The sequence below is a fragment of the Gossypium hirsutum genome, chromosome A08, assembly GCF_007990345.1.
Source record: "Gossypium hirsutum isolate 1008001.06 chromosome A08, Gossypium_hirsutum_v2.1, whole genome shotgun sequence".
NCBI lineage: Eukaryota > Viridiplantae > Streptophyta > Magnoliopsida > Malvales > Malvaceae > Gossypium > Gossypium hirsutum.
Genome location: NC_053431.1, coordinates 62,363,512 through 62,390,269, shown reverse-complemented (window position 1 = coordinate 62,390,269; position 26,758 = coordinate 62,363,512). Strand labels below are relative to the sequence as shown.

General features: G+C 32.2%; 2 protein-coding genes across 5 annotated transcripts; both read right to left on the bottom strand.

Annotated features, from left to right (window-relative positions):
* Positions 1-603: 603 nt before the first annotated feature.
* On the bottom strand, positions 604-7,323 carry LOC107945865 (plastidial pyruvate kinase 2). The gene is made up of 12 exons (XM_016880020.2): positions 6,887-7,323; positions 5,831-6,118; positions 5,135-5,300; positions 3,923-4,057; positions 3,659-3,769; positions 3,465-3,553; positions 3,121-3,183; positions 2,838-3,013; positions 2,319-2,421; positions 2,034-2,182; positions 1,714-1,822; positions 604-1,073 (listed from the first exon to the last, which is right to left on the bottom strand). Exons 1-12 carry the CDS (start codon positions 7,121-7,123, stop codon positions 966-968), a joined length of 1,734 nt encoding a protein of 577 aa, XP_016735509.2. The 5' UTR covers positions 7,124-7,323; the 3' UTR covers positions 604-965.
* Positions 7,324-9,297: 1,974 nt separating this feature from the next.
* LOC107945852 (S-type anion channel SLAH2) lies at positions 9,298-12,417 on the bottom strand. Of its 4 annotated transcripts, none has more exons than XM_041074753.1 (7): positions 12,104-12,195; positions 11,833-11,901; positions 11,594-11,713; positions 11,017-11,502; positions 10,164-10,934; positions 10,042-10,073; positions 9,298-9,957 (listed from the first exon to the last, which is right to left on the bottom strand). In XM_041074753.1, exons 3-7 carry the CDS (start codon positions 11,705-11,707, stop codon positions 9,582-9,584), a joined length of 1,779 nt encoding a protein of 592 aa, XP_040930687.1. In that variant the 5' UTR covers positions 11,708-11,713; positions 11,833-11,901; positions 12,104-12,195; the 3' UTR covers positions 9,298-9,581. The 4 variants fall into 4 exon arrangements, with proteins under 4 accessions (XP_040930687.1, XP_016735487.2, XP_016735496.2 ...); XM_016879998.2 differs by having other exon boundaries at positions 11,017-11,505; positions 12,104-12,165; XM_016880007.2 differs by having other exon boundaries at positions 11,833-12,417.
* Positions 12,418-26,758: the final 14,341 nt, after the last annotated feature.

Below are 26,758 nucleotides of genomic sequence, written 5' to 3'. Positions count from 1 at the left end.
TTTTACCTTCCAACTTTATAAAATAAAATAAAAAGTTCATTTCAATCCTTTAATTATTTTTCACCTCTTTGTTAATTTTGCTAATATGTATGCAAAAATAAAATTAATTTTTTAAAAATTAAAAGATATTTTTTATATTTTTAATAATTTTTAATTTTTAAAATTTTAAAAAATTAATTGATTACTGGCATAATCCAATCCACGTATGTCAAATAAATAAAATTAACAAACATTTTTTTTTTTCATTCTATCCATTTTGGACGACCTGATGCCACGAGTTATGTTAAAAAAGGACAAAAAAAATTAAATGAATGAATAATTAAAATAACTATTCATTATGCCATAGAACAATTCCCAGGACCAGGTTAGCGATGGCCTCCTAAAACGTTATATAATCTACAACTTGCAAGCTATATAACCGCCCAAAAGGGATCGAAATGAGGCTAAGCCTATCATGTTATACAGCTTCCTCTTTTATCATGCGAAAAGTGATTCCAAACCCAAAAATCCGATCTAATCCACCCATATTTGAATCTAATTTAACTATATGAGCTCGATTTGACTCAAATTAGAATAACTCGATTTCACCTAATACAAAATCAGTTCGACTTAAAACCAATCTGTTCACTCCAACTGACATAGACAATTACGTTCTTTTTACAAGTAACACAAGCTCAATATATCAATTGTCATGCTCCGACAATCTTTGGATACAAAATTAGGATCCTCTAAAATATCTTGTTTGTGGGGAAACTTTTAAAAAGAAAAGAAAACAATAACTAGTAGTTGCATATATCAATATATCTCAAGCAAACCAAAATAATAGGAGACATACAGCCATAGATCCTATGACTAACATGACGTGAGGGAGTATCCCAAACCTAACCTGAATACTCTTCTCAGAAACTCTCGGGAAGAAGTATAAAACTGGGTCAAATGGGCTCCTCTTTGTCTTTCTTCAACTGCTACACTTTGCGTACCTGAATATTGTGTGTGGACTGGAATCGCCAGATCGGCTGTCTCCCACTCTGAACAAGAGCTACCTCTTCTCCTTCCTTCACCATTCCTTGCTTCTGTACACCAAACATTGAATTCATTGTGAATTAAGCACACACACTAGTTCTAGGAAGCGATATCAAAACTTGGTCTTTTTGCAAGAAATAGAATAAAAATAGCAGCAAACAGGACCAGTGTACAGTATAATCAAATGAGCCAAACTCCAAATTTTACTGAATTTTAGGACTCATTGAACTAACAGACGATAATTATACATACAGTCCATAGTCATGCCTCTTAAAGTAAAAAGGTCATCAACTATTAGGAACACCCTTTAAGCATTTCAAATTTGGTTTTCATGGCAAATCGCTAGTGTGGAAACTGAAAAGCAAGAAAAATACCAATTACAACAAATGGGCATAAACCTCTATTGAAGGTGAATATTTACCCCTGCTCAAAAATTAATCCAACCAGGGTTAGAGTTTTGAGCAAGCATCAAGGCACCCTAGTATCAAAATAATACATATAAAGGTTTTGAATTTTGATTAATTCAGCTGCATACCTATAAACAAACCCTCTAACCTTGGTCCAAAGAATAATTTTGATCGAATGCATGCACAACTAAATCTATAATTACCAGCCAATTAAAAGGAACCTTCATATTTCACCAAAAAAAAAAGGAACCTTCATAATAAATTCTCTCTGGTAAGACCTTACCTGCAACAAAGCTAAAGCAGTTTTAAAGGTTTCTTCAGCATCATCCGAGAACTCCATATATATGGGACATACTCCTTGATACAAAGCTAATCTCTGTTGAATCCTTTTCCTGCATGACCAATAAAAGTTATTGTCAGTCAAACTCTCAAGATCATACTCCTACCGGCTAAATGTTGCACTTATAAGTTGAAAGATGTTATCAGACCTCTTTGAACAAAAAGAAGAAAAAGAGAGAAACAAAATGGAGGAGGCTATAACTTAGATTAAAAACAGCAATTATACTGTAACAAATTTGAGATTCGGGGACAGGTCAAACTCACTCATTTGTGAAGGCAAAAATAGTGCCAGAAGGACGATAATGGCTAAGTAATATAGCCATGAAACCAGTTCTAGTGAAGACAACAGTTGAGATTCCAAGAGTATTTGACATCATAGTAGCATGACATGCAAACATCTCACTCATATGGTTCTACAGAGAAGTAACTGCAGTAAGTATTGATAGTTAACAAAGAAAAATGCAGCATTAAGATTGTTAACCAAGAAACAAAAAAAAAAAGGCATAAAACTTATGGAGACATGAAAATGCATGTAACATGTCAAATGACCTTAAAAGCTTGACCAAGATTAGGTGGCATTTCACCGCCAGATATGGTTGCCTCAGTTCGTAGAGCAACTGTATGCATCACTTTAACAGCTTTCAATGGAAACCTGCAAGAAAATAAATTCTATTTACTGAACTGCACTTAGGTAGAGTAATTTGCACAATATGCAAATAGTTACGCACTCAAGAGCAAAAGATAAAGCATAGCAGCAGATATGACATTCTAATTTTGTCCCAAAAATATTTGGTAAGTTGATTTTAAGTACAAGTCATGCCCATATTCTTTTAAATTCACCAACTAGGACCCAGGAATCTTCACAAGACCTTCCAGATTACCTCTAGGGAAATCTGTACGTAAACAATTACCCCAATAAAGATCATTATTATTAGCATAAAAATGAAATTCTTACCTACTTTTGATAGAAAATTTAACAAGGGTTCACTTTCCAGAAAAGAAAAAGGTATGAAGAGGAATAAGTAAAAATAAAATTCTCAAATCCCATTTAAAAACTCAATAACTTACTTTCCGTGAGCCGTTTCTCCAGAAAGCATGACAGAATCAGCACCCTCACGAACAGCAATGGCAATGTCAGATACCTCTGCTCTGGTTGGTGTTGGGTGAACAATCATGCTTTCCAGCATATTGGTTGCCACAATAACAGCTTTCCCCATGCTTCGACATGTTCTAATGATCTCTTCCTACATTTTAAACGAAGTTCTGAATGGCTAAATAAATAAAATTTCAGTTCTTTACAAGTATTTTTGATGGTTTATCTTTTTACCATTCAATTAAGAACTAAACCAACCTGCAAAAGAGGAACCTCCTCAATTGGCAGCTCTGCACCAAGATCTCCTCTTGCAACCATTGCCTAAAATAGAAGAAAAAGGATTACCTTTTACATATAACATATATGGCTGAACTGGCAATAACTAGTTACTTTCATATCACATTATAACTCACACTTTCATCACCCTCCCTGTTACAGTAGAGAGAATAGTAAATAGAAGTAACGGCTAACTTTCCTAGATGGTACTTAATGGTTGAATGAAAAGTCTCATAATATTTTAGCAACAATTTTCCCAAAATTTTTACAATATTTTTTCAGAAGCAAAGACAAAGCTGAATGCATGAAATAGTTAATGTGATCACCCCATCAGATGCTGTTATAATTGAATGCAAATTTGGAATAGAATCTGCACTTTCAATTTTAACAATAACATGAATATCTGCATCGCAACCTGCCAAAAACGAAGGAGAAAGACAACAATATTAGAATTTAAGGCATGGGACAAGTCCACAGTTATTATTTTATTAAAAAAAAACTATAAGCTAAAAAAAGTTACTCTGCAGATAATTCTTCAACTCATGAACCACTTCTGCATCTTTAACAAAAGAAACAGCATAAAAGTCGACTTTATTGTCTACACCAAATTTTATGTCATCCCAGTCCTTTTCTGCAGTAAACCATCAGAAATAAATAATCTGTTGCTCCTCAAGATTTCTCAACCATGTATTGAGGAGAGTGGGAGAAAAAAGGAGAAAGAGGAGAGGAAGTGGAAAAGCTACAAAGTAATTGAAAATTCAACAATGAAAATTCAAGGACCAACCTGTAATAGAAGGCAGTGTAGCACTTTTTCCTCGGACATTTAAATGCCGCCTAGATTTAAGCTCACCACCATCAACTACTTCACACTTCACTGAATCTTCTGTCTTCAACTTCACTACCAATGACATCATACCACCTACATTGTGAATCAAAAGTCAGAGGAGCATATAATCAACAAAAGAAGTGTGCTGAGATTTTTCTAGTGTTTTGTTTTCATAATCTAGCTCAGACTACTTAGCAGACCAAACTCTTGCTTGATAATGAAAGGATACACATTAGTCTGGAAATGCAAAGATGGTTATAGATACTTTTACTCTGGACCAGCTCAAGGTGTTATTCGATAAAAAAAATTAAGTACTGAATTTTATAAATTTTGAATTTTTATAGGAAATCTCTTTGGTGTATTAGTAAAAATTAAGTACAAATTGTTAGATAATGGTATATCTTTATTTCCAAAATTATTTATTTCATAAATTCAATTTTATTAATTTAATGTTTTATATTATTTTGAATAGTTTTGGATAAAAGTTAAATATATTAAATTGAATATTTCATTTTTTAATAAAATAAAAATATTTTTATTTCATATATACGTTTTTTAAAAATAAAATCAACTTAACATTTTCAGCATTAAGTAATAAGTAGTTATCTACTTACTAAATGAACACTTTAATGTAGAAAATTTTTGTATCAAGCAAAAATTTTATAGGGTTATCAAACACATTCAGAAAATTAAATGCTGAAAATTTTCATTTCCAATACAATGAAAATTTCAATGTTTTATCAAACCCTACGTCAACAGAATCAACATAATTTCTCTAGAATGCTAAAGATTTCATTTGTCACTTAGAAATGGCAAAAGACACTCCCGACCCAACAACAGCATCAGCACACCCCAACTAGCAAATTAAGAACATGGCAGAAGAAGTAAGACCCTTTTTAATTCATTTCTAGATCATTAAATTCTTTCTTCAGCTAATGCTACATATTTGCAGTCTTAAGACTCTTGATAATTGAATCATAATACTAAAAGCATATCATCTTTTCAGACTGAAGGCAAAGTGAGTTTGCGCATGCATGCTTGCTGCTGGTGTCAGGGAAAAAAAGGGGGCGGGGGAGAAGGGAGGTATTGTTATTAACAAGCATATAAAACATCAAAAGTTAACAAAACCTGAATACTTTCACAATCTCTTGAAGTTTCAAGACAGCATACCGTCAACAAGAAGCATGTCACCCACTTCTACATCGTTAACAAAATCATCATAGTTGACACTGACACAATCAGGTGTCCCAACTCCTCTCTTAATTGTAAAAGTAAATTCCTGCCCAGTTGTTAATGTGATTGGTTGAGGCAAGTCACCGCTCCTAACTTCAGGACCCTAACAAACAGAGCCAAAATAACATAAGAACATAATAAATGAAGGTTTACAGAAACTGAACTAATAGAACTATCAGACGAAAATCACATAATATCCAGTTATATAATTGTTGCCTACAACACTACGTCCAACAATTTTAATGGCTCATAACCTCACAAGTAAAACAAACGAATAAAGACAAAAACCATATGCACACACACATGTAGACTTATATTTGTATTGCAGACTCTAATAAGTACCCAAACCATATACTAACATACTGTCACTTGTACATACTTGGCAGTCTTACTCCAAAATAGAGTGTCATGATGACCATAACAGAACCTGTATCCAAAATCCAAGAAACAATTGGCATGTTCATATAGGTTTTTGTTAAGAACATTGTCTAAGATGACAAAATTCTGACAATAATTTTGACAAAGAAAGGTATCACTGATGTCTAAGTCTGACAACACCAAACTGTTGGCTCAAGCAACCTGGCATAACTGCTTTTACACTGTAAAAAGGCAAATGAAGTTGAGGGAACTTGCCTTGGTGTCAAGCATGATTGCGATAGTGTTGTCTTTGGATTGTGCATTATATTCCTTGACTAAATCAATAACTTTCTGATGAGATGCATGGTCTCCATGAGACATATTCAAGCGAGCAACATTCATTCCAGCCTCAGCCAATTTCCATATCATTTCCCTTGTGTTTGTTGAAGGACCAATAGTACAAACAATCTTTGTTTTACGCCTAACAGTAGGCTTGGACCACATACCCACTGATCCATCACCTACTTGCTGAATCCCCCTTAACTGCTCATATTGCTCCTCCCTCTGAAGAAAAAAAGTAAGAAAAGTTACAAGCAATGATTTCTGGTGATTTTCTCTCTTCAACTGTCCATGATAAGTTATTTGAGCATAGATATAATGGCAATTCAAAGCATAGTGACTATGTCATTCAACGGCAATGCCACCATCCTATACCAGTGTAAAGCAGAAATTTCAAGTGAAATACACCGTGTAACTGGAACTTCATCATTTTAACCAAACACTTAAGTTGTTATACACTTCAAGGTTCCTTTTCTTTCAACGGCAAGGGCAAACAGGTGAAAGTTATGCCCCATGTTACTTATTATTCTCTGGATAATTTCTTTAGCACAAAATCAACCGACAGTGCACCAAAGACTGGCTTGTAAAAAGATCTCAGCGGAAATTTTGACTCGAGTCCTAAATATTTCTCATTTATAGTCCAAAGTGACCAGGAAGTTTCCTCATTTTAGAGAAAAAAAAACCACCATTTCCATTTATGGATTGTGCAAGTTTCACTAATAGGATAATGCATTTTCGAAAATACAAACATGACCTTATTCAACTTGACACACTCCATTCTTATTAAAAAAAAAACAATCAGCATGCTCCATGATAATAAGATCACTCCACTTATATAATACCACGCCTATTGCTTTCTTAGCCGCTAGAAAAATCGAAAAAGTTAACAAAGATCTAATGCGTTTTTTTTATATTTTTTCTTTTAGCATGAGATGGCAGCAACCAAATTCATAATCAAAGCGGAAGATCAGAGAGGTCGGGAGTGGGCCAAACCTTAGGTACATCCTCAGGTGAAACGGGAATAAGTTCAGGCTCGGCACGTGCGGCTCTCTTAGCAGTAATCCTAGAGTTCCTAGTAAGCACGACGGCGTTGCTCTTCCTGTGGTCAGGTAAGAGTACTTTGGAAGCGAAGGACGCAGGCTTAAGCTTCTCCACTGGGTCCTGAAGGGATCCGGAGGCCTTGCTGAAGAAGTTAGCATGGATGGATCTAGTGGCCACCACTTGAGCCATTGCTAAAATGAGAGATAGAAAGGGTTTCAGGGGAGAGGAAGGCGATGGGGTTTCGCTGATAAAATTGAAGGTTGGAGCAATCGCCGCTAAAACAATGACTTTTAAAAGAGGACGCTGCAGAATGAAGTGTGCTTAGTTTGTATCGACAAACACTATGCACCTATTTTATTCAAACTGTTTTTTTTAATGTGAAATTATACATATAAATTTTAATTTAATGTAGATATATATTTTTTTTATTGTGATTTAAATATATATTTAAAATTTTAATTTTAATTTTAATTTAATTATATAAATTTAATGAAATAAATACATTAATATATTTTTATATGTAATAAATATAATTATTTATTTATAGAATATATAATCATAAAATAATATTATATAAATAATTATATTAATAATATATTAAAATTAAATTAAATTAAAATTTCATATATATAAATACCCATTAAAATTTGTTCTTTTCAAAAAAATGGATGGAAATTAGGCAAATTATTATTATTAAAACAAAGAAGACAATTTATTATTGTTGTTATACAACGTGGTGTCGGAACCCCTGGTATCATTCGTCACTTTTTTGTTCAAGTGTCATCATAACGTTGGTCTTGTTCTGGGTTGGGATTAAAGTTGAACCCTCCATAGGATTTCCAATTTCAATTTGCCTCTCGTGGTTTTCCGCATGTATCGTTTATGATTTGACTTTGACAAGCATTTCCATTCTTTTCATTAAACATTAAACTTGTGTTTTGTATTGGGTATATGGATTTAAATTTTTAAATTTTGAATTTATTTTAGTTATAATTTTAAATTTATCTCTTAATGTTTTGAAAATAAATTTATTTTAGTTAAATTTAATCCTCAACCTATTAAAAAAAGTTAAATTTATTTATTAATTTTTTAAAAAATAGTCAAAAATAATTTTTCCTTCAACGAGGATGCTAGCAAAAATAATTTTTCCTTCAACTAGAATGCTAACTAAAATATTAAAATTTTAAATAAAGCAACTTGCATGACAATCCACTTGTATTTCATGTTAATTTTTAAAATTTTTATTAAATTTTTATATTTTTTAATTTTATTTTTGATTTTTGATTTTTGATTTTTGATTTTTGATTTTTGATTTTTGATTTTTGATTTTTGATTTTTGATTTTTGATTTTTGATTTTTGATTTATTTGTTGACATAACATATAAGATAAATGGTGTTATGTTAGTAGGATAAGCACATAAATTGTCATGCGAGTTGCTCCATCAACAACGTTAAAAAATTAATGTTTTAATCAGTATTTTCATTAAAAAAATGATTTGACTCTTTTTTGAAAGGTTAAGAGCTAAATTTAGCTAAAAAATGGAATAATGATTAAATAGACAAAAAAAATGCAAACATTAAGGGCTAAATTTATCATTATGCCTTTTATTTATTATGGAAATAGTAACAATGAAATGTATATATCTATAATATTAATAAATCCCTGATTGAGTTGGTGTCACAAGTCAATCAGACACCAACTCGATTTGAAAATTACAAAAATGATCTTTCCTGTTTAAAAAATTTTATATTATTTGAAGGTGTTTTTGTCCTTTTAATTAAAAAAGTAATAAAATTTGCATATGGTGAAATTTAAACTCATGCCAGTTACATTGAAAAAACTTTAAATTTATCACTCAACCAATATTTTATTTTAATTACTTATATATTTTAATTGTAGAGATTAAAAATGTGATGGTAAATTTCAAAATTTCCCCATTAAATAAAATATAAATTTGATTGTTTTTAATTTTTTTAGTGATATTTAGTACTTAAAAAGTTAGTTTATTAGTAGCAAACAAGTAATTTAATCTATTTATTTTAATTTTATTTATTTATTTATTTTAAATAAAATAAATTAATAATATGATTAAATTGAAAATAGAATTTAAATATTTCATATTATTAAATTAGAATATTAATTTAAATTTAAGTGGCATTTAAAATATATTTAAAATTAAATAATGTATTATAATTTTGTGGCAAAAAAATATTAAATAAATAAGAAAAAGGTAATATTCTCTGTGAGAAATTTTAAAACAGTTACTTTCCATGCCCTCTTTAGTGTCTTAGTAGGAAATAGGAATATGGCTCCTCTAATTTGATTGAATTACAACTCCCAATTAAAATTGAAAACTCTCGCATTTTTTAAACACAACTTTAGTTTTATTCAACGCAACAACTTATTACATCAACATCTGTCACATACACTCTGCAATTTACAACTAATCAAACTTTCAACACTTTCCTTCACCCTCTCTGCTGAAACTCCCACAAAGCTTCTTTTCTCTCTACACACATGGTCACTGGAAACCTTCAAAACTCCAAATTGGACGTTCCTCGCATGTCTGACTGCTTAAGAGGGAAGAACCTGATGAAAGTTGAACCTAAGGCTGATCACAGTGGCACATGCATGAAGTTTCTAAACTCATTTAGTTTCTGCACTGGAAATTTTCAGCGCAGCTTCTATGTCTTTGGCGTCGCCATTTGCAAATTTCAAGAAAGTGTCAATGTCTGCATTATGCTCTGAGCTTCCATGTCTATTAAGATTGAACCACCTCCTATGAGATTTTGGTTTTCTGTCGCTAATAGCAATGGCAATGTCATTGGGGAAGAGGTCTCGTTGGACAAAGGCATGCAGTATAGTGGTCACAAGCAGAGCTGTTACTGTGAGTGTAGCAACAACAGATAGAATGACAGAAAGAGTTTGAGTTACTACATTTGTGACCGCACTTGAATATCTCATGGTTGCGATCGCAGCACCGGTCATCGGGAACGTGTACGCCCACCAAGCCAATGAGAACCTGTAAATAGAAGAGAAATTAGAATCAGGACTGCCTAAAACAACTTAACTATATATATGTAAGTTAGGGTAGTGCTGCACTAACTTGAATCCTCGGAAAAAGTTAATCCGAACTGCCTGCAAAACATGGTACAAATGTGCAACACTTTAGCTTTACTATGTGTGCAACTTATAAGTGAAGTTAGATCAACAAAGTGGCTAACTTACTAGTGAGAAATAGAGGAACAAGGCAATGAAGTAGGCAATCCGTGATCCATAATCGAAAGAGCCTTGGATGTTGGCCCATGCCATTGAAGCAACACTTGGTGCTGCAACAAACAGAAAGAATACAGGATGGAGCTCTTTGGGGAGTGTTTCATTTGTTGGAAGTCTCTGGTAAAGGGTTACAAAAAGGACTGTGTAATGAGCCAATCCAACTGCAAAGAAGAATACAGGGCCTTCTTTAAGCCCCATGGATGCACCCAATAGTGCTCCCACAAAGTTCCCAACAACTGAGAGATGGTTGGAAGGATTAGCCACCTTGGAAAGTCTTCGTTGACCACCTGACATCCACTGCCCATAGATTTTAAGCTCCAGACAGAGGAATGGCGTCATAAGAACATACCATAAAGCTACAGGCAGGGATGAAGCAACTGAAGGTGGCACCCCAATAGCCAAGAAGAGAAGAGATATCCAAGGAGCAAAGAAGAAGTTGACTCGGATGGGATGGTAATACTCTCTACGAACAGCTTCGAAGTAGAGTATCACTTTGGTAAGGTAGATGGAAGCAACAATGGCTACCAGAGCGACAGATATCCACCATAGGATGAGATTTACAGTGAGGCTGATGTGAAGAAATTTTGTAGAGGTAGCAGTGGCCAGTGTTTTCCACATAATAGCTTGGCTGCTAACTCCCAGACAGATACCAAATGAAGAGATTGGATACCTAAGAAGGAAAGGCCAAGTCTTGTCATCTGGAAGCACAATCTCCTCCGAAGCCTGTCAAGAGTGGAAACAGGTCGTTTATTAAAATCTCTTAATTTGGAGTAAAGGATTGGGGGAAGATGGGCACATTACATACCCTTAGGGTCTCCAACTCTGGTCCTTCAAGTGCATCAAAGTATCGGTCCACAGGTAAGGCTTCATTCTCTGAAGGTCTCACAGAGTCGTCTTCTGATTCACTTTCCTGCTGCCTTCCTCGTAAATTGGTTAGCTGCCTTTCAAGTTTCCCAGACCATGTTTTGAATGAATCGAACCTCTTGTCCTTGAACTTTTTGACGTTTGGATTTTGATTCATATTAGCTCCCTCCCCAAACACTGATCCTTTGGGCATTGGCTGAGACAGAAACTTGACTCCTTTAGGCTTTGCCTTACTACCCACACAAGATTCCGGAACTCCATTCTTGAAACCTTTGGCATTGTCCTGAACAAATAAAACATTCTTGGTGCCTGCTGAGGTAGCTCCTGTAGGAGATGAAGGCATGCTGATTGAAATAGAAAGCTTCCTCTGATGACCATTGGGTTGAGAACTATTGGTTGGATTTGGGAAAACAGGCGTTTCACCTTCCTGCTACCCAAACATAGCAATGAATTTCAAACATTGAATCATCAAAAGAGACCAAAGTAAGAGATGGCATATACCAAAGGATGTAACTCACCATGATGCTATCAAAGCCAGCCACTTCATTGGATGATATAAGTTTGAGGAGCTGTGGAACTGGTTCAGCAGGTTCCTGCAACTCTATTGAAACCGGATTCTCACCATGATCCATTTGCACCTAATTAATGGTTTCAATTTTGAAAAAGGGTCAGCTATATTGCAGTTTAACATCATAAAACCATACTTGGATATAACGGAAACAGAGATTAATGAATGCAAACCAACAAACTGCTTCACCTTGGAATATTTTCTGGAAAAATACCAGCCCTAATCTTATGAGGCCTGGAGATATGTAGACTGAATGTGCTGCCCAACAGTGAAAGAAGAACAAATAAGAAATGGGTTAAATAGGAAGTTAGAAAGAGAGAGAGAGATGTATGGAGCAGAAAAGAAAAATTTCAGAAGAACAGATGTGGTCCAAATAAAGAAGCACAACTAACACACGTTTTCCAGATATATAGGGTGACAGAATATATATATATGTAGAAGAAGGATGTTGTATGGCTACCATGAGGACCATAAATTCACTCCAAATGTTCCAGCTAGTACTCGGTTTAGAATGTTTTAGATTGTTAGTTGATCTGCTAAGGATTACAGAGTTGATTGCGCTCACGCTCCTTGTCATCTTCATTATTACCTGTATTCCTATGATTTTTTTAATCAAAATTAGGTTTGACTAAATTAATTTTATTTTCAAACACAGAGGCTAAAAGCTACAAGTAAAAATGAGACTGCTGCCAGGCAATCGATTTCCGTTTCTAATATTTTTCTTTTTCTACAATCACATACCAATCACATTATGAAGTGAAATGAGGGAAGGCCAGCGGCGGAGCCCAATGGAGATTCAGGATGATAAATTTTTAATTTACTTCTTTTATAATTTATAACTTTAAATTAGTAGTAATAAAATTATATTTTAAATCTCAACAAATGATAAAAATTTGAATATAAATTATTAAAATAATAAATTTATATTTTTATTAGTGATATCATGATTGTTATTATTATTATTTAGTGTGTGATGAAGCGCTACTAGTTCACAAATTTGTATGAATATTTAAAAAATTACAATGAAATAATAAATTATATGGTAAAAGTATCATGAATGTTCATGTACTAAGAATTAGATTGCATTTTACCCATTTATTAAAAAAATAGGCAATTTAATTCATGTACATTAGATTAAAGAGCAAAGTAGTCTTTCTGTATAAAATTCATTCATTTCTATTATTAAAAATCAGTCATTGTATATCATCATAAGGTATACGTGACATGTTACATGTCATTGTCTAGTTGTTCTATCCACCACGCTAACTTTTAACAGTATAAAAAAACTAAAAATCTAATATAAAAGAATTAATTTCTTATTTTTAAATGAAAAGAATAAAATATAATTCGAGTCTTAATAATGTTGTTTTACCCAATTTTCAGATATCAGCACACAAGAATTCATTGGAATGGAAACGAAGGCAAAAACAGGGAAAAAGAAAAGCTGGTCGGCCTTCTTCAATGGTTTGTCGTGTGGTTGTCCTCTTTGAAAGAGTCTTAGTAAAAATACAATTTCTACTTTTCTATTTTATGTCTAAAGAGAAAAAGGAAAGGAATTAAAAGAAGAATTCCCCTTTTCTTCTTGTTACTTTTGTCCATTTTTATTTACTTTCTAATTTCTATTTAATAAACCGTACATTTTTCATAAACTATCAAATTTATTTATTTTTTAGACATAATAATTTATTAACTTTACAGAAAATTTAATTTTAGTTCTTAAACTTACATTATTTGTTAAATCACCTCCAAAATAAATAGAAAAGTGAACTTTTGTTAACTTTACAGACTTAGAATATAAGAAAATTGTCATCTGTATGTCACCATATTAACAATTAATTAATTTTTTAAAAATTTAAAATTTAAAAACACTTTTACAATTTTTATACTTTTATGCTTTTTGACTTTTTAAAATAATTTTTTATAATTTTTAAAATTTTTAAAAATAAAAAAAAACCAATTAATTGCTAATGATGTGGCATCACGTGTATGTTACATTAACAAAGTTAACAAACGTTCATTTGCTCATCCATTTTGAGGTGATTTAAAAAATAACACAAATTTAAAGGTTAAAAAAAATTAAATAGAAGACTAAAATAACCTTTTTTTTATAAAGTTGAAGGGTAAAATAAATCATTATGCATTATATTTTTCACATTATTCTTTTAATCCACCCTAAGGATAAATTTGGATAGACGGTGCATTTACCTACGGTTAGTATAAAAATAACAATGACAGTAAAATTAAATATTGTAACGTAAAACAAAAAGTAAACTAAATATATTGCACTTCACCGTCCATCCAAACCACCCTAAACATGTATATATACATTGTAAGGATAGATTGAAAATTGTCCATGCATGAAATCCGTTATTAGAATCACTCAAAGATTTAAAAGAATCTTTTTCACCATATGTAGTTTAATCAACTAAATAAATTATATGTTTCTAATGTAATCTATACCAATAATTATCTATACACGTTGGAGAAAGGAAAAATAGATTATAAACATAAAAATTAAACCTTGCATCTAACGTCTATCAATTTGAATTTGCACAAGTTTTGCTTTTAGATTATAATTTATCAATAATTTTAATTAGGTCAAATATTATTCACTCATTAAAAATACAAAATAATTAAACTATATATAATTTAAATATTAAAAATTACCCATTTTTTTAAAAAAAATCCTTTTCTAAAAAAATTTATACTAATCCTTTGCATCCTAAATCTGTAAATGAAATTAATGAATAACTAATTGTTTACATAATTTATAAAAAAAAATGAAATAATTAGAATAAGAAAAAAAATAGGAAGCAGATTTAGGAATGATGGATATATAAGAATAAATCATAAAATTATATATGAATTTTGATTTGATATGATTATATTTATGAAATTTTAATTGTAATCTAAATATATACATGAAATTATCATTTTAATTCAATTATATATCTTTAAAGAAAAATATATAAATTATTTTTAGGGTAAACTATACGGATAGCCACTCAATTATAAAAAAATTCATTTAAGGTACTCAAAATAAAAAATTTACAATTAAGCACTCACATTACATAATTCGGTCATTTTAGTCACTCCCAATAAAAGTACAAATGGTAAACTAACGTGGCAGTTAAAAATCGATATAATAATAAATTTATCTCTTAACTTTTATATATTATATCGATTTAGTTATAATCTTGAAAAATTAACCCTTATTTAAAGAAATATATAAAAATACATAAATATTAAAAAAATAAAAAACATGCTTCACCCCGTCGCTCTCTCCCGATGGGCCATGTTCTTGGCATTTTGTACTGCTAGTACAAAAATTGATGATGAAGTAATATATATAAAATTCATCCGCTATTGTTATACATATTTTTAAGAAGAATGATGATAAAGTTGAAATCCAGTGACTACATTTCCCAAGTCAAAGGTATCAACACGTTGCTTCGCTTACAACATCATTTGAACTGCAGCTAATAGAAAAAGAAAAGCACATTATCACCATTTCATTTTTAAATGCCTTTTTTTCCAAATTCAAAACTTACTACGCCACAAAACAAGATTTTACTTTCTTTCATACATGCATATTTCACATCATTAACCACAAATATATCTCTTGCGCCATCACCTCTGCTTTAATAAAAGGGTAAATTATATAAACAGTCACTCAACTTTGAGGTAACTAACAAAACAGTGACCTAGGTTTCATTTCAGTCACTCAACTTAAAAAAAATAACAAAACAATCATTTTAACCATTTTCCGTTACAAACGTAACGGAAAAATGACATGGCACTTAACGGTGGGTTAACTGTCATTTTAATAGCCTTTTTTAACCCTAAACAGCCTTGGGCAGTAGAAAAAGAAGAATAAGAAAAGAAACAGAGAAGAAGAAGAAGAATAAGAAAAAGAAGAGGAGGAGAAGAAGAATAAGAGAAAATGGAAGGAGAGTGATATATCTATGCAAGCTGGTTCCATGTATCCAGAAGAAAATCAAATGGGCAAAGATAATGAACGTGATTCTAATAAAAAAACCATTTCTGATAAATGTACCCAAGATATTTCCTTATCTCTAGAAGAAAATGAGCCTAAAAATAGAATTCCGAGTCAATGTGATACGGAGGATTTGATAATGTCTAGGAAAATGACGGACGACACAATGAAAATGGCCAGAGATGATGTCTCCAAAGAGTTGTTTACCCTTGGAGAGTTGCTTTCCATGCCAGAATTCAGCACAGTGAAACCCGAAGCTATGTCATCCAATTGCAAAAGTGATGGAATCAAACAACAGTGTTTTCAGGTAAACTCATCTTGGTCAAAGTTACTAAATTTCGATGTACGATGCTGAAATTCCTTGGAATAACAATATGCATTCACCAATGTATGCAGGGAAACATGCATGATTATATTTTATCATCCCTTAATTTTTGCATTCATGTTTGTGTTTAGCATTGAAGGCACCTTGTTTTCTAGTAATTATATGTGTTTCCCATAATGAACGGACCCTCTGTATGAAAATTTGAAACTAGAAGAAAAACCATTGTAATTTTGTTTTCCACCTAAGTTAGGAATGTATGAATATCTAAAAGTGACAAGTATCCAGATTGTTGAAGTTACTTTTCTGTTAGGGGTTCACATCTTAGGAAGTAACATGATGTATTTTGACTTCTATGCAGAACTCAAAGGAGAAGGAAGTCATGGTGATGCCTCCTTTGGTTTCTACAGATAAAGCATCAAACAATAGCTGCAAGGAGACAATTCTATCTGCTTCTGCCTCGGTCTCTGTAGCTGAAGAAATGGACAGTGGGAAAGAGGAAGCTACCATGTTCAGCCCTGCTACCAGCAGTAGCCTTGTCAATGAGGTATCAAATGATAGCAAACTAGCAGCTCGAAGTATCGCATTTGGCTTTTATTCTTCTGCATTGATGAGCAGCAAAGATGAGGGTTGCATAAAGAGAAAAAGGTTGAGAGAGAAGAAGATGAAGAGAATGATGAGAAGAAAAAGAAGAAAAATCATTCTGACCAATCATCTTTTCCTTTTATGTTTGACCCTTTGACTATTCATCCAACATGACAAGTTAACTGGCCACATCAGCTAGTTAACTTGCCACGTTAGCACTCCGTTAACCCCTTAACGAAAACTGTTAATCAGTGATTATTTTGTCACTTTTTCATAACATTAGTGACTATTTTGTAACTTTTCGAAAGTTGAGTACTAAAATGAAACCTAGGTGATTGATTTGTTAGATACCCCAAAGTTGAGTGATTGTTGGTGTAATTTACCCTTAATAAAAATATATGATTTATTTAATAAAATTATTCTTCATATTCATTTTACGATTCATATTTAAGATTTGTGCTTTTTTCTATAATAATACCGTCTCCAATGTTGAACCTGGTTCCTCTACTTTAGAGTAAAATGTATATTACCCTTGCATTCAACTATTAAAACTAGTTTTATTCACTCTATGTCTTTAGCTGTAATTTTTTTTATACGTCAAATTTTAGTTAAAATATTTTTTTTATGAACAAATCGATTGGATTTTAGCAATAACAGTATTTACGTTGTATCAGCATGGTAATCCACATCTAATTAATAAAATTTCAAATAAATGCATTAAAATTTATTAAAATTTTTAAATAAGTTGATAATTTTTTTAAAAATAATTCAATAAATAAAGTCAAACAGGCATGATTGCCGTATTAGATATTTTCTGGTACATATTTATGATTGATATTTTATTGAAAGGAAGGTTGAATTTTAATAATATAATATAATTTTATTATATGTATCATGACTAATAATTTTTTAATCAAGTAAATAGTTGGATTCTTTTTAATTATTTTGAATTTATCAGAATAATATAAATAATTAATTAATTAATTATAGATTATATAAAAAATTTAAAAAATATATAACTAGATTAATTTTTTATAATAGTAGAAAATTAGAAATGATATATTTGAAGAAGGTACAAATTATAATGTTTTATATCTATACGATTAATAAAATTTTTGATTAAGTTGGTGTTATAAGTTAATTGAGTATCAACTCAATTAGAAAATTATTAAAATATCTTTTTGTAATTAAAACAAGTTATATATATATATGAAAATGATGACATTTTAATCTAAGCAAATTTTATTAGTAAAACATTAAATTTACCACTCAATTAAAACTTTATACATTTTTTTTAATATAAATAATTTGTTATCTCCATTAGTTGTGTAAATTAATAAAATTAATTGAGTTGGTGTCACAAGTTAACTCAACATTACATCACAATTGAAGATAACACCATGATAAATAATTGTAATATATTTAGTATTATTGTGTTTAAATTTTATTTTACTTATGATTTAATCTATTTTTTATTTTAATATTATGTGTAATTATGATTAATTAATTTCAAATAATATATTCATTATTTATTATATTTATTTTTAAATTTATAATTTGTGATAAGATTTTTAGTATAGTATAATATAAGATGTGTGGGTTTTTTACTAAAGAAGTACAAAAAAAATAAAAAAATTTCAAAATAATACAACATAAAAGGTAATTACGGAAATGGTATGTTCAGGGTGGTCACGCCATTGTGAGAGGCGGCATCACCCTGATTCTGACATAAAACAGTAAAAAAAAAGAAACAGTAGAAAGAAAAAAAAGAAACAGTAGAAAGATGCTGAAAAAAAAGTTGCTGAAAAAAAAAAGCTGAAGTAGACTGGTCATGGGCCTGCCACAGGCGGCACCAATGGTGCCACTGCCACTGGGGCACCGTGACATGATCAGTCATGGACAAGGGTTTTGTCTTCTTCTCTGTATGGTACCATATATTATGGTCCCCTAACTCATTTGGGGAAGAAATGAGAGAAAAGAAAGAAGAGAAGAAGAAAAGAAGAGAAGAAGAAGGAGCAAGCAGACGGTGAGGGAAGGGAAGAAAAAAGAAAGAGAAAAAGAGAAGGAGAAGAAGAGGGAGGGAAGGAAGGAAAAAGAAGGAAAAAAAGGGGTAAATTTTTTTAAGTAAATAATTTATTTCTTTTAGACACTTATTATTGTTTATTTGATTTTGATTTAATTTAGATTTAATTTATAAATTTGTTTTTTTGCAAGGTGTTTTTTGGTTAAAAAGAGATATTAAGGTATCTTTGTATTTATTTTATATTTTCATTCATTCCTAATTTATTTTTAATTTTTATTAAAGTAAAAAAGCTTATGTATTTTATGTGTAAATAACGTTTTATTATTATTATTTTATCTAATTTATTTGTTAAGTGTCTTTAAAGTTGATTAGATATATTATTTTTTATAAAATTTCTTTGGCATGTTATATTCTAATTATTTTAATTTTTTTATTTTTTATGTGATGTGGTTTTTATACTATTTTACAAAAATAGTATAAAAAATAAAATATGAAAAAATAAAATACGAAAAAAATAAAATATGAAAAAAAAAAATAAAATGCGAAAATAGTATAAAATAATATAAAAAATCCAAAAATTTTAGAAATACAAACAAAGTGACAAAATCAAGGTTATTTAAAAAACACTAAAATAATACATTTGAAACATTATGTACTAAAATAAGATAAAAAATAAAATACAAAAATAGTATATTTTAAAAAATAAAATCCGAATATTTTAGAAATAGAAACAAAGGGACAAAATTAGGGTTATTTAAAAAAACTAAAATAATAAATTTGAAACATTATGTACTAAAATAAGATAAAAAATAAAATACGAAAATAGTATATTTTAAAAAATAGAATCTGAATATTTTAGAAATACAAACAAAGGGACAAAATCAGAGTTATTTAAAAAACACTAAAATAATACATTTGAAACATTATGTACTAAAATAAGATAAAAAAATAAAATACAAAAATAAAATATTTTAAAAAATAAAATCCAAATATTTTAGAAATACAAACAAAGGGATAAAATCAGAGTTATTTAAAAAACACTAAAATAATACATTTGAAACATTATGTACTAAAATAAGATAAAAATAAAATACGAAAATAATATATTTTAAAAAATAAAATCTGAATATTTTAGAAATACAAACAAAGGGACAAAATCAGGGTTATTTAAAAAACTCTAAAATAATACATTTGAAATATTATGTACTAAAATAAGATAAAAATAAAATACGAAAATAGTATATTTTAAAAAATAGAATCCGAATATTTTAAAATTTTTAGAAATATAAAAATTTTTTATTTCCCAATGAATTTAATTAAAATATTTTACTTATTAAATTAAAATATTATACGAAATTTTTTATTTCCCAATAAATTAAATAAAAATATATTGAACTACATACCGGGTGTATTAAATATATTATATTTTAAACCAAAATATATTACTTATTATATATTTTAAATTATAATAAAAATATTTGTATTTGAGTTGGATATATTTATTTTTTTAATGTAGTATAGCAAAAAAATATGTTGTTGAAAAAACTGTTTGCTATTTTTTTTGTAATTAAAAGCAATATATAAAATTTAGTTATTCTAATAACTATTTAAAATCCATCAAACACTAAAATTTAATAATCGAAATTTATTTTGAAATTGCAGGCATTGCAATGACTTCATTGATCAAGAAGGATGTTCCTCACATATGTGACACAGTTAATAATATGGTAAAATATTGTTATTTGTTAATCACGAGTTCCATTTAAAAAAGATCTACGTAATTTAAGGAAATAAATTATGTTATTATAACTATTTTATGTATTTAACACTGTCAAGACTTGTACCGCGTATTAAGGGGCCTAGTGAATGGTTTAGGATATTCCGCAAATGCACGACTGATGCCTTACTTGGAGCTAGCTGGATTCAGGTCAGCAGCATTGACCCGGACGTTCAATTTGCGGTATGATTTAATATCCGCATTGGTCGAGCGTTGGCTACCGGAGACCCACACTTTTCATTTGCCGTGTGAGGAGTGCACTGTCACTCTTGAGGATGTTGCATTGCAGTTTGGGCTCCCAATCGACGGGGATGCCGTCACGGGTGTAAGTACGATAGCTGAGCTGGCTGCACTTTGTTATAGCCTGCTAGGAGCCTCGCCCGGCAATGGTGATTCTACTTTTTCGGAGTTGAAATTTACATGGCTAAAAGCCAATTTTCAGGATTTATCAATTAATGCCACTGAAGAAGAGTTGATGTGTGCAGCTCGAGCGTACATTATGCATATCATAAGGGGTGTACTGATGCCCAATTCGAACAACAACAAGGTTCATCTCCAGTATTTACCTCTGTTAGCTGATTTGCGTAATGTTCGCTCGTATAGTTGGGGTTCCGCAGTTCTGGCTATGTTGTATCGTGAGCTTTGTTGGACAACAAAGCCTGATGCCGTAAACATGGGCGGATGCCTTATATTGTTGCAATCATGGGCTCTTTATCGAATGCCATTCTTGGCATCGGTTAGCCACCAACCATACGTATTTTTGCTAGTTAACAGGTGATAAAACTTAACTTGTTAGTAATAGACAATTTCTTTATAATGATATTATTCTAACGATGCTATATTTACTTGAAAATTGTTTTCGTACATAGAGTATTTATCCGGGTATCGGGAGGTCATATACTGTCCCGATATATCGTCTGATGATTGAACAAACATGTCGGGGAAGGGGTAAGCTATTCAAATATTCGTGACATGTAATTACTTTGTATATCTTACTCGAACCGTATTATATTTTAACCATGATATTAATCATGCAGTTTATATGGATGCCATATCATAGACCAAAAATTACGGCTATCATACCCTCGTCTGCTTATGTTGATTCTCAATTGTGGTGCACTAACGCATCAATTATCAGTTTTAATGTAGTCGAGTGGTACCACGGGGATCGAGTACTACGACAGTTTAGTTGCATCCAGTATATCCCGAATCCGCCAATGCAGGTGGGGGAGGTTCACGGCATCAACAAGAGAGGGAAACATGGACAACATTGGGGGGTTACGCACCGGTGATTTGTTGCGGTGTGCGAGAATCAGATGGCTCGAAGACCTCAGATGGATATATCTTCCAATTTGCAACCATCGTTAGAGTACATACAGTGGTACTCTAGTATGGGGAAGATATATTTACTTGGTGGGCAGTCGACTATAGTCACCCAGCACGTGCAACGATCTGGGGCATACGAGCTAGTGGCTAATATAGAGCCCGATCCACAGTCAGATCCTGAGCCTGACCCAGAGGGGGAGCCCGAGGCACAACCGGAGGCTGAGTTCAAGCGATCGTATTTACATTCGGCTGATAGTTCTTATCATCTGGATTTGCCGGGCAATGACTATTTCCCGGGCTCATCAGGGGGCGGATACCATTATGAGTTTGATATCTTTGGCTCGCACCCACCGCAGCACAACACTTTTCCCGGCCCATATCCACTGCATTATAGCACTACCCCTGGCCCGTATCCACTACAGTACTCTACTCCTATTGGGTTGTATCCACCGCAACATGGCACTCCTCCCGGCTCAAGTTCATTGATGCCATTCGAGCCATATGATTTTTCTTCCATGTATCAAACACCCTCACCTGCGACTGAAGAAGATGTTGGTCGTCGCGATCACCCACAACGTGAACGTCGACCTCCGTAGAAATATACCCCTAGGACCAGACTATCGAACCATCAATTTTAGGGGTTTCTTGGGTTTTGATATTAAAAAGTTTTTATTTTTTTGTATATATTTAATTAGATTAATTGGAACTTTGAAAAGTGGAACAAAATTTGACCATAACATAAATTAGATTAATTTAATCATTTTTGAACATTAAAACACTAAAACTTGTAACAAACTTAGTCTTGTAATATAAATTAGAACAAACTTTAAATACATTACAATATTAATCTAATTGGAACGTTAATTAAATTGGAACATACTATCACCAGTATATATAGAGGTTTCATGGACATATACTGGATAGATAATACATATGTAGTTATATATGCAAGTTGAGTAAATGTAAACTCAACCATGACCTTGTTTGTATATGTGACTAATTCGTTGATTGAGTGTAGGTAATTGGTAAAAATTACCTTGATCGATGGAATGTTTGGTTATGTGTGCTCATGAGAATTGAATGATGATTATATTAAGTTTTATTGTGTAATTGAGCATGGGATTCATGAAATGGTGAGTTCATGATTAGTTGAAAATGATATTATGATAAATATCATTATATTGTACAAAAATAGTTTGGACAATAACAGTAGTCCGACTTTGAAAATTCAATAAAAATTGTAGAAATTGAATTAAAGGCTGGATAAAATATGGAATTAAATATTATTGGGTCTAGTTTCACATATAAGAAACGATGTAAGTAAAAGAATTTCATATTATGAGATATTTGAATTCTTGTGAGATAGAGCCACAATGATTCCAGAATCCCCTGTTCTGATTTTAGAAAATCATTAAAAATTTTACAAAAATATTTATGATTTATAATTTATATGCTTAGAATCCAAATCTCGTACCATAATATAATTTATTTTTAGTGAATAAGGTTTGGAGCTGTGGAACAGCAAAATAGGGATAACTTTAAAGAATAAACTGTACTAATTGGCTAAATCAAAAATTCTGAAAATTTTATGGTAAGAAGATATGTGAGCTTAGTTTCTAGAGAAATTAGTAGATCTTAATTTGGAGTTCCGTAGCTCCAGATATAAATAAATTCATAATTGCGACTCGAGAAAACAGTTTAACTGGAATTTAAACAAATAGAGGAATATTTGCAATACAATTTTTTTATATAAAATAAATACATTACAACATAAGCTCAATTCCTATCTGATCATGACGATTGTCCGACATAATAGTTTCACTATAGGCATTTACTCCGATTATGACCAGCTAACCTGCATAATCCACAATGCGTACCGTCAGATTTCTCTCTAATGTCCATTTTATTACGGATTCTGGTTGATTGCGGACGACCTCTCGGATTCCTGCGTAGCCCTTTGTCTAGGACAAGTTCGAAATTCGTCGGAGGCACTTCTCACGTAGATAGGTGGGGTAGGACAAGGAAATCATTTTCTCATACACGTAACGTGCGATTGAGTGTGTACACATCATCGAAAAATTGTTCAACATTAAGGTTCACTTTAGCACACGCTTCCACGACATGCGCACACGCATAATGAAGTGTTTGGAATCTCCTGCAATCGCATTGTCTATTCCAGAGATCAACTCCATAAGACCTAGGTGGTATACCGGGTCGACGACCAATGGTCTCCGTAACTCGAAACGTTTCAAGGCATCGTGAATATATTTCTACATTCATCGACCTTGCCATCCGACGGTTTGCAACCATTGCATCCCTGACGTCTTTGACAAATACGTGTCCCACCTCAATCTGGTTAACTTGTTGCTGACCCATTCTTGGCATCAAGGTAGCCAACCTGTAGAATGTAGCAGAGAAGACTTTTGAAATCGGAAGATGTCGTGTTTTTAACAACACAGCATTGACCCCCTCCACTAAATTTGTGGTCATTTGACCATAATGAAAGCCCTCGTCAAAACTTTGAGCCCATTGCCATGGCTCCATAGTACCCAACCACTGTCGGAAAGATGTATTCGTTTGACCCTCCATGTCACTCTCAAGTCGAATTATTCTTTAGCGAAAAATGTGTGGCTCTGGCTCGTACGCTGTATATGTATTAAGAAAAGATAAGTTACAGTATTGCCCTAAAACATTAAAACTTATATTGAAAAGATAAGACAATCATTTACCCATTTTCACAAATTGTCTCTTCCAGTCTGCATTCTTATAATCTTGAATGAAGTAAGTCGTGATGTGACGAATGCAGTAAACGGATCTCCATAGTACACCGAAACGTCTAATGGCGACAATTAATCCTTGCCGTCTATCAGAGATAATGCAAATATTATCGTTGCTAATAACATACCTTCGCAGGTTGGTAAGGAAAAATTCTCACGATTCTCTATTCTCCTTATCTACAATGGCAAATGTTATCGGGAGCACGTTCCTGTTGTCGTATTGAGCAACCGCAAGAAGTAAGAGCTGTGTATATTTTCCATATAGCCAGGTCCCATCCACTTGCACAAATGGCTTGTAGTGGGGAAATGCGCGCACACATGGATCAAACGTCCAGAACAATGGAAAATTCTTTTTCCAGGCTGTAGTTGGTCATCAGGGTCGTAATAAGGTCGTGTCTGTAACTCAATGACGATCCCCGGTACGTACTCCCGCATAGCGGCTATCCATCATTGTAGCTCGTTATACGATGCATCGAAATCCCCATACAGTTGCTCCATTTCCATCTATTTTGCTATCCATGCCTTTCGATATGACACTCGATACTGAAATTGTGCCTACATTTCGACAATCAGTACCGAAACTTTAATGGTCGCATGTTCTTTACCATTGGCATGATACACGTATAGATAGTTTTAGAATCATGTTTTCGATGATCTTCTGTCATACGTGTTGATGTGCGTGTGTGAGGCCCAACAAATTTGCGTATCTCCCACATCTGCGAATTTTGAATAAATGCAGCTCGTACCCGCCAATTGCAGCCTTCTGCCGACTTCCAACACTCCCCAATATATAATGTCAGTTTAGACACTGCAAATTTGTAATCTACTGGTATATTCATGCTATACCGCTTAATAGCAAATATGCACTCTTCTTTACTTTCGAATTTCTGGCCGACAAATAACTCCTCAAGATCAGAATTTACGGTTAGCCGGTGAGCAGGAAATATTTCAGGGTACTCTGGGAACTCGGCTACATGCGCCGCGTCGGGGTCTATGAGCGACATGTGTGGCCCAGGATTATTGTGAATCACAATATGCTGCATCTGGTTCCTGACCGAAGACGCGTTAATGTTTCCATCGTCATTCACGTCTTCATCATCAATATCATCGGGGACATCGTCCACATCGGGAACACTATCACTATCAACCTCTTGATAACAAGAATCACTACTATTGTAACCATCATCACCAACCACATCCGTATCGGATGTAACATTATGATTGATATCGATCCCACGTATAGTCGATTCACTATCAACGTACGATATTGGAGCCACCATGCACGGTTCTTGAGCTCTATGTTCTTCACCATATGCAGTGAGATCTTTATTTTTCTCTATACCAGCTAATTCAGCAAAAAAGTGAACCGGTGCATTTTTGTCATTCCCATTCCCACAGTAAAGAGCGATCATTGTCTCCACGTCTTTGTCATTTACAAGTTCTATTTCAGTGAATTTGATGGGATCTGTCAAAACTGGAAACTTGTAGAAAAGTTTCGATATCCTTCTCCCACAACGTCTAACAATTTTTGCGTTAATTCTTCCCTTCATATCATCCAACGAGACATTTCTATTAAATCTCATTGCTATTTGTTGCCGACATTCAAATATGCATCCAACGGTTGTTGTCAAGATGATTCCATCGAAATAAATGCATACGAAAAACTGATTATCCATTTTCAATGCTCAATCTGTTAAAAAATAAACAAACTTTCTCAAAATAATTTCGAACGCCAAATAAACTACTTAAATAAAAAAAATTAATTAATCAATATGCAATTTTTTCATTCATAAGCTCATAGTTTTTCAGTTCTCATTTTATACATAAACAACATTTATCTTTACATTTAACCATTTAAATTAGTTCTATGTTTTCTTCCATCTCCGACCCTGTATCTTTCTCTGGGAAATACTGTACAATCCAATTTAGATATTCTTGATTCTCTTCATATTCATCTTTTACAATCCAATTTGATAATTTCTCGGGATCTTCTTCCTCTTCAATCTTTATAACGGGTATTGAAATTAGAAATTCTCTTGGTAATTTTCCAACATCTAATTTATCCATCCATGGTATGTCAATCACATTTTGCTTCCCAATCAACTTTCGTGAACCTATACTTTGTCTCGCTATTTTCCTTACTCCATAAGAGATTATAAACTTTACGAAGCATATAACTAGATTCTAATAGGTCCGTGGTACTAATGTATTCCAAAGTTGGTCTAAAATGATTTGATGTTCCCGTTCTATTAATGTCCCTTTAAGGGTTAAGTATTATACTTTATTCTTCCTAATCATTTCATGACCT